The sequence below is a fragment of the Heloderma suspectum genome, chromosome 2 (genome assembly GCF_057233095.1).
Source record: "Heloderma suspectum isolate Gila_16-S chromosome 2, 16-S_ref, whole genome shotgun sequence".
In the NCBI taxonomy this organism is placed as follows: Eukaryota; Metazoa; Chordata; class Lepidosauria; order Squamata; family Helodermatidae; genus Heloderma; species Heloderma suspectum.
The window spans coordinates 397,405,628-397,423,848 of NC_139459.1; the positions used below are offsets into that span (position 1 = coordinate 397,405,628).

At 45.9% G+C, this 18,221-nt stretch overlaps 1 protein-coding gene across 1 annotated transcript in view; it reads left to right on the plus strand.

Annotated features, from left to right (window-relative positions):
- Window positions 1-18,221, plus strand: part of LOC146356570 (vomeronasal type-2 receptor 26-like) — a 46,793-nt gene that overhangs the window by 28,372 nt on the left and 200 nt on the right. The window contains exons 5-7 of the mRNA XM_084830190.1: window positions 2,177-2,281; window positions 4,849-5,174; window positions 17,411-18,166. Coding sequence (XP_084686316.1) covers window positions 2,177-2,281; window positions 4,849-5,174; window positions 17,411-18,166 — 1,187 coding nt within the window. The remainder of the gene's footprint in view (window positions 1-2,176; window positions 2,282-4,848; window positions 5,175-17,410; window positions 18,167-18,221) is intronic.

Sequence of the window (18,221 nt, forward strand, 5' to 3'; positions counted from 1 at the left end):
CAGTGGCTTTCCAGGGTGGCCCACGGGGTGTCCTCCATATCACCTTCTGCCTTTTTCTTTCTCTCTCCCAATGCGATGGGATTGTTTCCAGAGTTGTGGAAAGGCGAGCAGAAATTCCTTTGGTGCAGTTTCTCTCTACAGGGAGGTGCACTCATGGAGAAGCTGTACTTGCTGAATTTGCACTTCTCATGCAAGCATTAATGGGGGAGGGGAGGAAAAAAGCGGGCAACCCCGAAGCGGTAGATTCTTGACTGTGTTACTGAATAGAGGTGTGTTTATGTTGTGTGTGGGGAGGGAGTTACATAGTACACACAGAGATATAGAGATAGAGAGAGAGATCTGTGGGTTAAGTGGCAGAACATCAAAACAATAAGGTCCATTATGGATGGAGTCAGTCGAGATAGAAAGACCAACATCAGAGTATTTTCATTCATCTATCTATCTATCTATCTATCTATCTATCTATCTATCTATCTATCACTAAACATTATGGCTTCCACCCTCATCAGTAGCTGGGCTGTTAAATGGATACCAAGAGTTGGAGTTTGGAATGCCTGGAGATGAGAGTTCCTTGATTTACAGTTGCCTCCATAGAACAAACCAAAGGACATGGACATGCTTGATAAAAAGGAAAACGTCTGGATCTGCAGAAACCTGGCTGTAATCTGGAGGACAATTCATAAGCATTATAAGAGCCGTGCCTCTTTTTTCCCTTAAGGAACGCCCATCTCCAGGCATTCCAAACTGTCACTCCTGGTATCCATTTTAACTGCACAGCTACTGAGCAGGGCAGAAGCCAAAATGTTTAGCTCAAAATATATGCTTTTAAAAACACTCTGTTGTTAGTCTTCCTATCTTTTACACACACACACACAGAGAGAGAGAGAGAGAGAGATTCATTTTCAGCGGAAATCTTGAAGTGCAGTTCCCATATCCATGCCCCATGCAGAGTCCACAAACACTGACAGCTGTATTGACCTGTTTCTCTCTCTCTCTCTCTCTCTCTCTCTCTCTCTCTCTGTGTGTGTGTATGTGTGTGTGTGTTATGCATATACACATAAACACCCTGAAGAGTATCAGTAAATAGCATAATACCCAATTTATTAAGATCAGCAGGCCGGCAGAGAAGAGTGAGCTGGCAATGGGCAGTGTAGTGGTTAGCATGTTGGACTTTGGCTGGAGAGACCTGGGTTCCCATCCCTGGGTTCCCATCCCTGGGTTCCCCTGGGTTCACCAGGTGACCTTGGGTGAGTCACTGACCGAGCCTAGCCTACCTCACAGGGTTATTATGAGCATAAAGGATGTGTGTGGGTGGTGGGGGAAGTAAACCACACCCGTGTGAGATACAAATGTGGGAACGTTAAAGCACCATGGAGGAGACACACAGCCTGAATTCTCATGAGGCTCGCTGTGAATGGTTTATAACAGACTGTAGAACACTGATGTTACTTGCTAACCTTTCATGTAAGGAACAGACACCTTCATGCCTTAAAAGACATGGAAAGTGCAGGAGAGGCCCTTGCCAGATCAATTCATGAATACAGCATACAACAAAATCCATGGTGGAGGTTGTTGTTGTTCAGTCGTTCAGTCGTGTCTGACTCTTCGTGACCCCATGGACCGTAGCACATCAGGCCTTCCTGTCCTCCGCTGTCACCCAGATTGTGCTCAAGTTCATATTCATTGCATCGGTGATGCTATCTAGCCATCTCATCCTCTGCCGTCCCCTTCTCCTTTTGCCTTCAGTCTTTCCCAGCATCAGGGTCTTTTCCAGGGAGTTTTCTCTTCGCATTAGGTGGCCAAAATATTTGAGCATCAGCTTCAGGATCTGTCCTTCCAAAGAGCACTCAGGGTTGATTTCCTTTAGGATGGACTGATTTGACCTCCTTGCAGTCCAGGGGACTCGTAAGGTCATCTCCAGCACGACAGTTCGAAAGCATCCATTCTTCGGCGCTCAGCCTTCCTTATAGTCCAGCTCTCACAGCCATATGTTGCTACTGGGAAAACCATAGCTTTGATTGTACGGACCTTTGTCGGCAAGGTAATGTCTCTGCTTCTTACTATGCTGCCTAAGTTTGCCATAGCTTTCCTCCCAAACAGCAAATGAATTTTGATTTCATGGCTACAGTCACCATACAAATCCAGTCTTCTCTTCTCACTTCCCCTCTAACAACAGGCAGAGTCACAGGAAACATAGAAACTCATCCAGAAACTCACTCGAAATCACACACAGCAGCAGGGGAGATACACATCTCCCAGCAGGGTATCTACCACAACAGAGGTAGCTTCAATATCTTGTTGCTGGGGGAATCCATTCTCTCCCAGCCCCTGCTATGGTGAGGGCTATAGCTAAGCTTGTTGTGGCGAAGGGGCTTGCGTAACTCAGTGAAGCCATAAGCTATGCCATGCAGGGCCACCCAAGACGGAAAGGTCATGGCGGAGAGTTCTGACAAAATGTGGTCCACTGGAGAAGGAAATGGCAACCCACTCCAGTATTCTTGCCAAGAAAACCCCATGGAACGTATCACAAGGCTAAAAGAGATGACGCCGGAAGATGAGCCCCTCAGGTCGGAAGGTGTCCAATATACTACTGGGGAAGAGCAGAGGGAATTTCCAAGTAGCTCCAGAAAGAGTGAAGCGGCTGGGCCAAAGCCGAAAGGACACTCAGCTAGGGATGTCAGAGAATTTCGCCACGAATCTCGGCGAGGCTGAATGCCAGGGCATTCGGCCCCCCGAAATCGGTGGCAAAACGGTCTGCTCCCCGCCCCCCCCGGGGTGGGACTTACCTTTGGTGAATCTCCCTGGAGGCGGCGGCTCTGGAGGCAGTTCAGTGGCAGTTCGGCGGCGGCTGTGGCGGCCGGTCTTCTGACCGGCTGTCGCCGCTGCCATTTCCAGTAAAAAAAAAAAGAAAAAAAAAGTGATAGGCTACATAAAGATTTACGTAGCCTATCACGGCTGAGTAAAAACAACAACTGCGTGTACGCAAAAGGCAGCGCCCATGGGCACCGCCATTTGCGTTCCTTATTTTGCGTTCCTTATTATTATAAGGAAATATTATAATTATTTATTAATGATATTATTATTATTTGCAAATATTATTATTATTATTTGCAAATATTATTATTATTTGCATTCCTTATTATTATAGAAGCTACGCTATTTGCGTTCCCCTTATTTTCGCCATAGTCTACGTAAATGTTTACGTAGACTAGACGTGCCAAAATAAGGAATGCAAATGGCAGTGCCCAACCACCATTTGCGTACGCGCGGTTTTTTTTTTTACTCAGCTGTGATAGGCTACGTAAACATTTATGTAGCCTATTACGGCTGACTGCAGGGACGCAAACGGCAGCGGTCAGGATTCGCAGCGGGGGGGACGGGGCGCCTTCCCCCCAGCCAGAATTTCTGTGGGGAGGGATGGGGCACCTCCCCCCGTCAGAATTTCGGGGGGAGGGATGGAGCGCCTCCCCCCCCCCACGAATCAAATATTGGGCAAGGTAAGTGTCTTTCGTACATCCCTATGGGTGAGGCCGAATGCCAGTGCATTCGGCCCACCGAAATCCGTGGTGGAACGGCCTGCCACACCCCGCCCCACGGATCCCGCCCGGGACAAGACTTACCTGGGGCAGATGTTCCAGACAGTGGCTTTTCCAGCGGCGGCTTCGGCGGCGGTGGCAGCTGGTCTTCCGACTGGCTGCCACCACTGCCATTTGCATGTTTGTTTGTTTTTAAAAACCAATGTGATAGGCTACGTAGGTTTTTACGTAGCCTAAAATGTCTGGGTAAAAAAATAATCCCTACCCTGACTGCTCATTAGAAGGACAGATACTGAAATTGAAGCTCAAATATTTTGGCCACCTAATGTGAAGGGAAAAGTCACTGGAAAAGACCCTGATGCTGGGAAAGATTGAAGGCAAAAGGAGAAGGGGACAGCAGAGGATGACATGGCTAGATAGCATCACCGATGCAATGAATATGAACTTGAGGTAAGGATGTACGAAACTCACTTAGCTTTTCACGGAATCTTTCACGGTGGGGGGGGGATGGGTGGAGGCACTCTGTCCCTCCACCCTGAATCCTTGATGTGGGGGGAGGCGATCCGCTCTTCCCCCCCAGAATCCTCGACGGCCATCTCCGCTCTGTGGCCAGGCCGCGGAGTAGCCGGCCAGGGCCATCCGCACCCAGATTTCTGGCCGCGGATGGGCTGCTGTGGACACAAATATTTACATAAGATAAATCGGCGAAAAATAGGGAACGCATACGCCATTTGCATACGCTGGAGTTTTTTTGGGGGGATAGCTGTGATAGGCTACGTAAATTCTTACGTAGCCTATCACGGCTGCAAGGACGGCAATGGCGGTGGTAGCAGCCCAGCTGCAGCTGGCCAAGAGACCAACCGCCGGAGCTGTCACCGCCGCCGCCTGTGCGGCTGCTGCTGGAGCCACTGCTGCCGCCACCGCTGCCGCCGCATCCGCCACATCTGCCCCAGGTAAGTGCAGTCCTGGGGGGATTCTGGGGGGGGCGGGGAGCAGGAGGGCTGGCCTCACTGGAATCCGTGGTGGAATTCTCTGCCATCCCTAACTTGAGCACACTCCGGGAGAGAGCGGAGGACAGGAAGGTCTAGCGTGCTATGGTCCATGGGGCATGAAGAGTCGGACACGACTGAACGACGGAACAACAACAACAACAAGCTCAGAATAAACAAGGAATAATGTCCATGAGTCTCAGCTATTAAGCTTCTGGATCTGACCTAGCATGAGTTCTAAGAATAAACTTGAGAGCTTTGCATTTCCTAGATATCCCCTTCCAAGTTACAGTGTCAGGAATCTCACGTTCTTTACTAAACAGATTATGACAATGTGGCCCATATGTTTTGCTGCAGACGAGTAGACATAATTTACGCCTATAACCTGGCCTACTTGCTTGCCATCCATGAGATCAACCAGAATCCCAGCCTCTTACCCAACATCACCCTGGGCTACAACATCTACGAGAACTATTACAATGCAAGGATCACCTATGACGCCATGCTAGATCTGCTGTCTCCAGGGCAGAAGAACATTCCGAACTACAGTTGTGGAAGACGGAAGGAGCTGCTGGCCGTTCTAGAAGGTGCGGATTCCGAAATCTCCATCCATATTTCAACCATGTTGAACATTTACAAAATCCCACAGGTAGGAATACAGGGGTGCAGTCTAAATGCTCTTTGCTTTAAAAGACCTTCATCTGTCTGGGGGGAAAGTGACTGTCTGTCCCTAGCTTTAAATGACCTTTGAGCATCTTTCTATTAAATAATAATGGTACCATTTCCTGGTAGAAAGGCAGGGTCTTAACAACAACAACAACTTTCTCTTTTATCGGTGTATACATATGATGATACAGTTCCCTCTCCAAATAACAAATACTGACCGTTGGCAGAGACCAGAGGAGAAAGATGATGACCGCTGTGTTGTATATGGAGAAAATAGAGGACAGTGACTTTCTAGGATGTCTGGGGGATGTTTTGTTCTGCATGGCATGATTATGCAAACTTGTGATTCTAAATGAGCATACTACTTTTGATTTCTTTCCAAAAGGCCTTTATTTTCCAGTTAGGAAGGTGTGATTCTATCTATATTACTTAGGCTGAACTCCTATGCATACTCATCAGGGAGAAAGCTGAACTCTTTGGGAGTTTAAAATATTTTTTGGTCTGATTTTGTTAACTTAAATCCTTACATGGTATGTAACCTTTAACATATTATTTCCATGTTTTTTGGTGTACGAGAGGATTTGGAAGATGGTTAACTTATTCTGAAGGCTTTTTTGAGATGGGAATATTATGTTTAATTCAATGATTAAAAACAACGACAACAACCACCTACTGGTTTAAGACCACAGTTCGGGCTATCTTATAGTGGCTCAAGCTCTACAAAACCAGGAAATTGGAAGATCAGGTGATGCCTTAACTGGTATGCCCAGTGATCAGTAATGAAGTTGTGCAATATCACAAGTGGTGCTTGCTTACAACTTACCCTCCACGCACCCACACTTGCTTTGGTCTTTCAGACCTAAATACAGACAGGGAGGATGGAGTGACTGGTGCCAGCCAAGATGCCCCATGTTGCCGACACATTTCTCAGCTGTTCCTGGCTCCAGCATAGAAATCCTTGTGTTGATTTTGTTCAACTGCAAAGTTAAACTTGTGGTTATCCTCCCCTGCCCCAAGCACACACATGTTCTCACAAAATAACAAGTGAATAGGAAAACGTTTATATACATCGTAGACATCATCCTTGGTTTCACTTTTCCTGAAGCAAGATGAAATTAAAAAGTTAAAAGTCATTTTAAGTAAACATGGATTCTAACCACTGTACCTTAGTCCCTTCAGTAGAACTCAAGGAGTCCTCCCAGGTTCCATCAGTGCACACAGATGTTCATCTGTCTCATCCCAACCATCTCATACAGAGAGAGAGCACTAGTGAGCATGACTAGGTTTATTGTTAGCCCCTTTGACTATCATTACACAGAGAGAGAGAGAGGGAGAGGGAGAGACTAAATTAAATGGAACTACAAAAGAGAGAGAGAGAGAGAGAGAGAGAGAGAAGGAGAGGGGGAGAGAGGGGGAGAGAGAGGGAGAGAAGGAGAGGGAGAGACTAAAATAAGTGGAACTTCCAAAAGAGAGAGACAGAGAGTTTCCCATCAACTCCAATACAAGAAGCGAAAGCCATAACTGTATAAGCTGAAAATCATCTGGTCTCAATGTTTGCGTGTTTTTTCAGAGCAACTTTTGCCAGGAGGGGGTCCTTGCTTTTTGTCTCTAAACTTCTCTGTCTCCCTCAAAATTTCACCAGTTATCCTGAATTTTTCATAGCTGGGGTCCCATTCCACCTTATCCTGCTCAGGAAAGAGGTGGGAGAGATGGGCCTCTGTCTGCTGAGCATGTACCTCATTATGTACTGGAACTTGCCACATCGCTGCAACACGTTTTACGTTATGATGGACGGACGGATGGACTGATGGATGGATGGATATGTGGATAGATACAGTGAGTCAGAAGGTCAGAAGGTGGCGACATAGCCAGAGAGGTGACAAATGGTGCTGGCTGACTTGTCTGAGCTTTCCTGTATTGCTTGAGGAATCCTCCTGTGAGTTGACCCATGCTTACGTGTTGCTTGCATCAATAGCTGACAGGATGGGTTAAACAGTGGGAGAGACGGGTTTCCTGTAATGCAGCGATGCTGAGTGTGGTACTGCTGCTAGTGACTTGAGATATGGTGCTTGTTGCTGTATTTCCAGCAACATTTATGATTCTGCAAGCTGATCTTGTTTAAGATCATTTAATCTCTGTAAGCTGCCCAGAGAGCAATGGCTATTGGGTGGTACAGAAATGTAATAAGTGAAATGAAATGAAATATTACAATTCATTTCTAGGAAAATACCATTTTCCCTCTAAAAGGGGAATATTATGTAGAATAGGAAGTAAGACAATTGAACTCGCAAACCTTAGCCCACACAACTTCTATGTTCTGAAGTTGTGTTGGGAGGATGCAACTTGAAGCAAAGGAGTAGTGTGCAGGAAGAGGGTGCTGACCCCTTCCACTTATCACTTCTTGTTGACTACAACACCATACCCCCCGAACTGTTATATCCCCAACAGGCATCTCAAATTCCAAAGTAACTGCAGAGAGGTCCTGCAGTACGTATGCTGGTGGAAATCTCAGTGTGGTCGAGGGAATAATTTTTTTGTTTCTTTCATAACCCCAACCCATTCTATACCAAGCATCTCAGATTCCAAAGTGACCTCAAATATCTCTCAGCATGCTTCCTGGTGGAAAACTCAAAGTGATAGTGGATTCCTCTAGCAATACAGTAAGGCTGAGATGCTTCATAGGGCAAGGCATTAGCAGGACAATGTGGGACATCTTTGCTGGTCCCATATACTCCACTCATCCCATCTGGATTTGGACCTGAAAGACCAAAGAAAAGTGTGGATGCATGGAGGCGGGTAAAGAAGCACAGTTTGTGATGTCATACCACATCATTACCTATCATGGGAAATGTCTGTGAAGACATCAGCCTAAGCTTCCAGTTTCCTTGCTTTGTGCAGTCTGAGCCATAAAAGCATAAGAGCATAAGAACATAAGAGAGCCATGCTGCATCAGACCAAGGGTCCATCTAGTCCAGCATTCTGTTCACACTGTGGCCAACCACCTGTCAACTGGGAACCCACAAGCAGGGCATGAGTGCAACAGCACCCCCCCCATGTTCCCCACAACCTGGTGCACATAGGCTCACTGCCTCTTATACTGGAGGGAGCACTGAGCCATCAGGACTAGTAGTCTGTCATTGATAGCCTTTTCCTCCAGGAATTTGTCCAACCCCCTTTTAAAGCCATCCAAATTGGGGGCCATCACTACATCCTGTGGTAGCAAATTCCATAGCTTAACTATGCACTGGGTGAAGAAATACTTCCTTTTATCTGTCTTGAAACTCCCAACATGAGGCAGCCAACATGAGGTAGACTTCACTCCGGTTTTATACTGGCAGGGATTTTTAAAATCTATTTATTAATTTATTTATTTATTTACTTATTTATTTATTTATTTATTTATTACATTTATATACTGCCCAAGTGGCGGATGCCCTTAGGGTGGTTTACAATCATAGAAACCGAAAACAACAATAAAAGATCAGCAAAAAACAATACATGAAACCAAGAAAATATCAAAATACTACAAAATTAATGTAAAGAGTATTACAAATATTAAGGAGAGCAGTAAAATTAATAATCAGAACAACAAATTGAAGATCAAATGCCTGCTGGAAGAGAAAGTCCAAATGTATACAATGAGGATGGCAGGCAGAACCCCCCACAAAGGGCATTGCACAGATGGGTGAGGGGCCATTGCCTAGAAGGCTCTTTTTCTGGTAGCCACCCATCACAGAATTATGGGTGGTGGCAACCAGGGAACAGCCTTCAGAGATGATCATTGCAATTGGGCTGGAACATACGGGAGAAGGTGCTCCGTTAGGTCAGCTGGCCCTGAGCTGTTTATGGTTTTAAATGTCAGCCTGGGAACTGGCTGGCTAGCAATGCAGTTGATGGAGCATTGGAGTAATATCTTTGAAAGGGCAAGACCCAGGAAGTAGCCTTGCTGCTCTGTTCTGCACGAACAGACGTTTCTGGACCATCTCCAGAGGTCGTTCTGTATATCACACATTGCAATAATCCAGGCAGGTTGTGACCAGTGCATGTAAGCAGGAAGAGTCTGTCTGGGTAGAGCAGAGGAAGCTGCTCCAGCTGGTGTAGGGACTACGGAAGCAAGCAAGCTCCCAGAGAGCGAGTGAACAGAGCGAGCAAACGGGGAGAGCAAACAGGAGCTGGCCAGGGGAGTTGCAGTGGCAGAAGAGACAAAGGAGACAAAGGGAAAGAGTGGGACTCTGTTTTTAACTTCCAGTGAGTAGAGGACCAGGCACAGGCTACTCTAGAACAACCAGAAAGCTAGACACAAAAAGGAAAAGAGACTATGGAAGGACAAGACTCTCCTGTGGTAGTGACCTGCAAGATGTGTGCCACGTTTGTTTTCTTGCCTGAGAACAACATGGCCTACACCTGCAACAAGTGCAAGTTGATCACATTGCTGGAAGAAAAGGTAAGAGGACTGGAGCGGCCAGTGTCGACCCGCCAGGGAATAAGAGAACACGAAGAGTTCTTGGACAGAACGGTGGAACTACAGCAGCAAAGTGAAGTACAGGAGCTAGAAGAGCAATAGCAAGCTGAGGCAGAAGAGAAAACTGCTGAGGTGAGGAAAAATGAAGTCAAGGATACTCCTTGGAAAAGGGTGACCGCTAGGAGCAGAAGAGCTAGAAGACACTCGGCACCAGTGGAGGCAGTGAAACTAGGGAACTGTTTTCAGGTACTTGAGGATGAGACTGGAGGACAGCCTGCAGAGGAAGAATTACAGGGGAATCTGCAGAAGAGCGGGCAAGAGGCTGAAGGTCAGTCAAGCAGAGGTGATGAAACAAGGCCTACAACAACAAGAAGAGAAGAGGAGTAGTAGTGGGAGACTTCTTGCTGCGTGGGATCGAAACCCAAGTATGTTGCAAAGACCCATGGACTCACCAAGTATGCTGTCTCCCAGGAGGATGGATTAGAGACTTGACTGAAGGGTTGCCTGCACTCATGAAGCCCACTGACAGGTATCCCTTTCTTCTCAACCATGTGTGAACAAATGATACCACCAAGCAGAGCTATGAAGAAATCACGTCAGTCTTGGAAGTCTTTGAAGCTTTGGGAAAGAAACTCAAGAACTTTGGGGCCCAGATAGTTTTCTTATCCATTCTTCCAGTAGTCGGAGGAGGGATACAAAAGGAAAGAAAAATACTCTGGGTGAATGACTAGCTATGGTGATGCTGACACATGAGATTTGGATTCTGGGACCATGGGCTATACTTCCTGGAAGATGGAGTTTTGGCAAGGGACAGGTTGCATCTCACAAAGGCTGGGAAGAATGTGTTTGGCCACAGCATGAAGAACTTTATCAGGAGGGCTTTAAACTGAATCCTACGGGGAAGGGAGATGTAAAGTTGGGGGTAACAATGGATGAAGGCTCATGCACTGCAACAGAGAGAACAGCTGTAATAGTGACCAATAATAGTCTTCACAAACATGTAGGAAGGAAGCCAGACCATGAAGCACCTGGTCTTCGATGTCCATATACTAATGACCACACTATGGGCAACAAACAGAATGAACTTGAACTCTTAATACAGGAGGGAAATTATGACTTGATAGGTGTAACTGAGACTTGGTGGGATGACTCTCATGACTAAAATACAGCCATTGAAGGATATAACTTGTTCAAAAAGAACAGGAGGAACAGAAAGGGAGGTGTGGTTGCACTATATGTGAAAAATACATATCTCTGCACAGGAATACAGGAGGATGAGCTCAGTAGCCCCATCAAGAGCATCTGGGTTAAAATAAATGCAGCAAACAATGAAAGGAATATGGTGGTCGGAGTCTACTACTGCCCACCCAATCAAGGAGAAGACGAGGATGAAACTTTGGCAAAGCAAATAGTCAATATTTCAAGGAAGCATGATGTAGTAGTAATAAAAAAAAAGGTAAAGGTGTCCCCAACCAGTCGTGTCCGACTCTAGGGTGTTGTGCTCATCTCCATTTCTAAGCCGAAGAGCCAGCACTGTCCGAAGATGCTTCCGTGGTCATGTGGCTGGCATGACTGAACACCAAGGTGCACAGAATGCTGTTACCTTTCCCGCCGAAGCGGTACCTATTTATCTACTTGCAATTTCTTGCTTTCACACTGCTAGGTTGGCAGGAGCTGGGACTGAAGACGGGAGCTCACTCCATCACGCAGCACTCAGGTCCCAAACTGCTGTCCTGCCGACCTTCCAGTCTGCAGTTCAGCGTCTTCCATTTCCCAATATGTTTTGGGAGACAAATTCTGCAAAACATTGCCCCTCCAGGAAATTCCTGACTTTTGTGGCAGATAACTTCCTCCTACAGAAAGCAGAGGAAGGAACTAGAGGATTGGTTATCCTTGACTTGATCCTAACCAACAGACATGACTTAGTGGGTAAAATAGCAGTTACAGGAACCCTGGGGGAAAGCGACCATGTTATACCTGAGTTCATGGTTCTAACGGAAGCAAAAGCCGAATGTAGCCAAATGCGTACCCTGGATTTTAGGAAAGCCAACTTTAATAAACTCAGAACAATGATCAGTAAGGTCCCATGGTAAGCGACTCTAATGAGAAAAGGCATCCAAGAAGGGTGAGAGCTTTTAAAAAAGGAAATTCTCAAGGCACAATTACAAACCATTCCAACAAGAAGAAAAGGTGGAAGACAACAGAAGAAGCCAATGTGCCTTCACAAAAAGCTTAGAGATGACCTGAAAACAAAAGGACACATATTGGAAGTGGAAGGAGGACAAGCAACAAAGGAAGAGTACAGGCAGGTAGCACAGAATTGCAGGGATGGCGTCAGGAAGGCGAAAGCTGAGAACGAGCTGAGGTTAGCGAGGGATGCTAAAAACTACAAAAAGGCTTTCTTCAGCTACGTGCATAGTAAAAGGCAGAGGAAAGAAATGGTGGTTCACCTATTCAGTAAGGATGGAAAAATTATAACAGACGACAAAGAAAAGACAGAAGTGCTCAATTCCTACTTTGGCTCAGTCTTCTCCCAAAAGAGGGACTATGACCCCCCCCCCCCCCGGCAAAGTACAGACTGAAGGGGCAGGATTGCAGCTTGGGATTGATAGGCATATGGACAAGGAACAGTTAATTACTTTGAATGAGTTCAAATCTCCAGGGCCAGATGAACTGCACCCTAGAGTAATAAAGGAACTGGCAGAAGAACTCTCAGAACCGCTGTCTATTCTCTTTGAGAAATCATGGAGGCCGGGTGAAGTGCCAGATGATTTTTGTTGTTGTTCAGTCGTTTAGTCGTGTCCACCCCTTCGTGACCCCATTGACCATAGCACACCAGGCCTTCCTGTCCTCCGCTCTCTCCCAGAGTGTGCTCAAGTCCATATTCATTGCATTGGTGATGCTATCTAGCCATCTCATCCTCTGCCGTCCCCTTCTCCTTTTGCCTTCAGTCTTTCCCAGCATCAGGGTCTTTTCCAGAGAGTTTTCTCTTCGCATTCGGTGGCCAAAATATTTGAGCTTCAGCTTCAGTATCTGTCCTTCCAATGAGCACTCAGGGTTGATTTCCTTTAGGATTGACTGATTTGACCTCCTTGCAGTCCAGGGGACTCGTCAGAGTCTTCTCCAGCACCACAGTTCGAAAGCATCAATTCTTCGGCACTCAGCCTTCCTTATAGTCCAGCTCTCACAGCCATACATTACTACTGGGAAAAGCATAGCTTTGATTAGATGGACCTTTGTCGGCAAGGTGATGTCTCTGCTTCTTACTATGCTGTCTAGGTTTGCCATAGCTTCCCTCCCAAGGAGCAAGCGTCTTTTAATTTCATGGCTGCAGTCACCGTCTGCGGTGATCTTGGAGCCCAAGAAAATAAAATCTGTCACAGCTGCCATTTCTTCCCCTTCTATATGCCAAGAAGTGATAGGGCCAGATGCCATGATCTTAGTTTTTTTAATGTTGAGTTTCAAAACAGCTTTTGCACTCTCCTCTTTCACCTAATGTTGCCCCTATCTTCAAAAAGGTCAAAAAGGAGGAACCTAGGAACTACAGACCAGTCAGTCTGACATCAATCTCTGGGAAAATTCTGGAGCAGATGATAAAGCAATCCATCTGGAAGCACCTTGAAAACAATGCAGTGATTACTCGAAGCCAAGATGGTTTTGTCAAGAACAAATCCTGCCAGACAAATCTGATCTCAGTTTTTGATCAAGTAACCTCCCTTGTGGACTGTGGGAATGCTGTAGACATCATATACCTCTACTTCAGGAAAGCTTTTGAAAAAGTGCCCCATGATATCTTCCAAATCTTCCAAATCCTGGGAAGTACTAGCTCCCCTCTACTTAGCACTGGTTAGGCCTCATCTGGAGTAGTGTGTGCAGTTCTGGGCACCACACTTTAAGAAGGATGCAGACAAGCTGGAGAGGGTCTAGAGGAGGGCAACAAAGATGATCAGGGGACTGGAAACAAAGCCCTATGAAGAGAGATTGAAAAAACTGGGCACATTTAGCCTTGAGAAGACTGAGGGGAGATATGACAGCATTCGTCAAGTGGTTGAAATGTTGTCACAGAGAGGAAGGCCAGGATGTTTTCTCTATCATCCCAGAATGCGGGACACGGAATACTGGGCTCAAGTGACAGGAAACCAGATTCCAGCTGAACATCAGGAGAAACGTCCTGACTGTTAGAGCAATACGACAATGGAACCAATTACCTACGGAGGTGGTGGGCTTTCCCACACTGGAGGCAGTCAAGATGAGGCTGGACAGCCATCTGTGGCGGATGATCTGACTTGGATTCCTGCATTGAGCAGGGGGTTGGACTCAGTGTTCTTGTAGACCCCTTCCAACCCTACTATTCTATGATTCTATATCAGCTGAAGGTGGTAAAGGTCCAAGCAGTGGTTCTGGACAGTTATTGCATCAGCTGCAGTGGATGAAAAGGAGAGGTAGTTTTGGGTGTCATCCACATATTGATGAGGCTTCACTCTATCCTTCCAGTCAACCTCTCCCCATGGTTTCATGTAGATTGTAAAAACATGGGAGACAAAATAGAGTTCTCAGGGATACCACAGTGAAGTCTCCATGAGGCAGAAGTATAGTCTCCCAGCAACACCTTCTCAAACTGGCCAAATCTGGAATGCAGTGTGTGACAGATAAAGCAGACCTGTCATATTTGCATGATCTTACCCCTGCTGCTCAATTAGGAAATTCTGTCATCAAATGCCTCCAAGACAAACAAATCTGGAATTAAAAATGAGATTCCAATGCCTATCACCACCCAGTATAGCCTTCTTACCCAGGAATATTATCAATGTCTCATATCTGAGGTTTGCTAGGTGAGAGGCAATTGTACCAGGGCATTAGGTATAGATCATTAGCCCCCTTTTACCAGTTAGAAAGGAATTCAGATAAGGAGGTGCCAGTGTTAAATTTAGGGTTACCACTTTCACTGAGCAGGGTCTCATAAAACAATGAGGCCAGATGGGCCATCCGATAAGTAACCAAGAAGCCTCATTCCAGACCATAAATATGTTAGAAAAACAAACTCACAAGACAGGCTGATGTCAAGGAAATACATTTGTGTCAAAAGCATACCTGTAACATGTCAAAGAAAGCTGAAATGTTTGGATAAGTATGTTGATATGCGTATTAATCTCGATAAGAAGCTTCAAAATTCAATAATCTTATTTAGACATATGAAGATTTAAAGTAGAAAGGTTATCCTTGGAATTCTTGGATAAGAAATACAAACTGTATTAAAATATCGTATCATAGAATCATATCATAGAATCATAGGGTTGGAAAGGGCCATTGAGTCCAATCCCCTGCTCAGTGCAGGAATCCAAGTCAGAGCATCCCTGACAGATGGCTGTCCAGCCTCGTCTTGAATGCCTCCAGCGTGGGAGAGCCCACCGCCTCCCTAGGTCATTGGTTCCATTGTCGTATTGCTCTAACAGTCAGGACGTTTCTCCTGATGTTCAGCCAGAATCTGGCTTCTTGTCACTTGAGCCCATTATTCTGTGTCCTGCACTCTGGGATGATCGAGAGGAGATCCTGGCCTCCCTCTCTGTGACAACCTTTCAAGTACTTGAAGAGCGCTATCCTATCTCCCCTCAGTCTTCTCTTCTCCAGGCTAAACATGCCCAGTTCTTTCAGTCTCTCCTCATAGGGCTTTGTTTCCAGTCCCCTGATCATCTTTGCTGCCCTCCTCTGAACCCTCTCCAGCTTGTCTGCATCTTAAAGTACAGTACCCAGAACTGGACACAGTACTCCAGATGAGGCCTAACCAGCACTGAGTAGAGGGGAACTAGTACTTCCCGGGATTTGGAAGCTAGGCTTCTATTAATGCAGCCCAAAATAGCATTTGTCTTTTTTGCATCCACATCACATGGTTGGCTCATTTCAGCTTGTGATCTACACCAATTCCAAGGTCCTTCTCGCTTGCAGTGTTGTTGAGCCACATATCCCACCTCTTGTAACTGTGCATTTGGTTTCTTTTTCCTTGGTGCAGAACTTGGCATTGATCCCTATTAAATGTCATTCTGTTGTTTTCTGCCCAGCACTCCAGCCTGTGTTTGAATTTATGCGTGCATAAGCTCTTCTATTTAGCGCTGTTATGCTAATACTTCGTGTTATGCTAACACTTTGTGGAGGTGCCCCCTCCCTCCTCCTCCTCCTCTCCCTTTCCCTGATCTTTCGCAAGTTGATGCTAGGCACAGGTACATTTTGCTGTTTTCAACAAAAACTCTCAAAGCAAAGAGCTGTAACTTTTCACTGGTTCCACAGAAGTGCTTAACATCTGGGCCTCTCTAAGTCCCCATCTGATATACCTTATCCAGTTCAGCTCAATATTTTTTGTGCTAGACACAGCTAAAATGCATTGTTCTCAGAAACTCAAACCAAAGGGGATAAATAAATAAGGGGATAAAAAGAAAAGATAGGTTTTTAAGGGGGGATTCAGAGGAGGTCGCTATCTCTCATCCCTGGTGTAGGTTTTTTTGAAGGGCGAAATAACCCTTCTCTCCTAGTACTTCCCTATTCAGCTTCGTACTGGATGACCTAGGATCTCTTTGGCTGAATGGAATACACCTTACCTGCGAAAACAGGTCAGTCCTAGACCAGGACTCACTAATGGTTCTGCTGGTCCTGCCAGCACTTCACCCACCTTTGCCCATGCCAAAACCCCTTAGATGCCTCATATTGGGGTCACTTTGCACCACAGTAAACAAACGTGTGTGTAGTGCTTGGCAAACTATATATTATATGTTGTATGATGTACGTGTATGGTGCTTTGCCCTAGACATATACATTCTACTGTATAGACTCACGTGTAGTGCTTTGCACACACACACAACATGCGCAGCACGCACAGCACGCACAGCACACGTGAGCAAAAGGAAAGGAGATACAGAAAGAAAAAATGACCTATAAGCTAAGGGGGGAGGGGGAGACACTTTAAAGCCTAACTGAAGAGAAAAAGGTAGTAGTTGTTGTTGTTTTAAGAATGATAGGACTTGAATTGGAAGGGGAAGGAATACACAAACCGATAAGGGCAGCAGTGGGCGGGTGGAGGGGGAGCCAAAGAACAAGGCAAGGAAACTAAAGTAGCCTTATTTGTGTATTTTTTGAAAAAATAAATGATGGATCTAGTAGAAAATAAAGAAAGGGACGACTAAGAGGAATAGTTGAACTGAGAAGGGCTGGGTGGGAAGGGTGGGAAGACAAACTCCACACAGGTCTAGCCAGCCAACTCTCTCTCTCCTACCAACTCCCTCTCACAGTGAAATGAAATCACACTCATCTCCTGCTATGTACAGCATTCCCACCCCCACCCCCTCCACCACTGTCACTGAATGGAGACTGCTGGTTTATGGTCAGCCCTAACTGGGCAACTAGAGTGGCCATTCGACAAGGCTCACCATTTTCCCCCTCCCTTCTCCTCCTCCTCTCCCTCTCCCTGATCTTTCCCAAGTTGATACATTTTAGAGACAGGCTGTCTGGGCTTCAGAATGGATTCACGAGATCTCCGAATCTCTGAGGTGCACCGGGGCACCTCTGTGCTTTTCTGACCCGCTTTGGAGTTCAGCAAAGCCCCTCCCCCGCCTCGAAGCACCCCGATTGGCATTGAGATTTGGGATTCCGACCAAAGCTGTGTCCAGCCCTATTGACAAGCTTTTTGCTACTTGTTAAGAACTTTAGGATAACAGATTTCTGAGCTTTGCCTTGAAAAACAAAACTTTAATCTCTTTCATTCTTCCTAGGTTAGTTACAGTTTTGTCTCCCATGATCTTAAGGATAAAACCCAGTTCCCTTTTTTCTACCGGATGGTCCCAAAAGACAAATACCTGTACCAGGGGATGGTCAAACTGCTCCTGCATTTCAGATGGGATTGGATTGGTCTCTTTGCTCCAGAGAATGACAATGGAGAAAGATTCATGCAGATGCTGACACCTTTGCTCACCAAGCATGGCATCTGTGTTGCCATCTCACAAAGAATTCCAGAACTAATTCAATATCAAATGGACATTATCATTGGTTCTGCCCTCATATGGAGACAAGTCAAGGTATTTGTTTACTATGCAGAGACTCGCTCTTTGTATAATGGCATATTCCTTCTAACCCAAATACTGGCAGACTTGGTAGAACCCACTGAAGGCAAAGTCTGGATTACAACTGCTTTGTGGGACATCACCTCAACATTGTCCAGCAGTAGATTATATTTCCAGCACATCCATTGGTTCTTTTCCTTCTCAATCCAGACAGTCTATAGGCCAAAACATAATGATTTTGATCTGCATCACATCCTGAATTACTGGAAGGAAGCCTTTCACTGTTCATATTCAAAGCATGCTTTGTCTGTGAAAGGCCGGAAAAAATGTGAACAGAAAAAGACTTTTCCCCTGGATGTGCTTGAGCCGAGTCTGTCTCGAGAGAACTACAATGTTTACAGCAGTGTCCAGGCTGTGGCACGTGTCTTGCATACTGCATTCGTCTCCAGATCCAAGCAGAGGGTGATGGTGGGTGGACCCAGGTTGGATTTTCAAAGGCTACAACCATGGCAGGTATTCCATT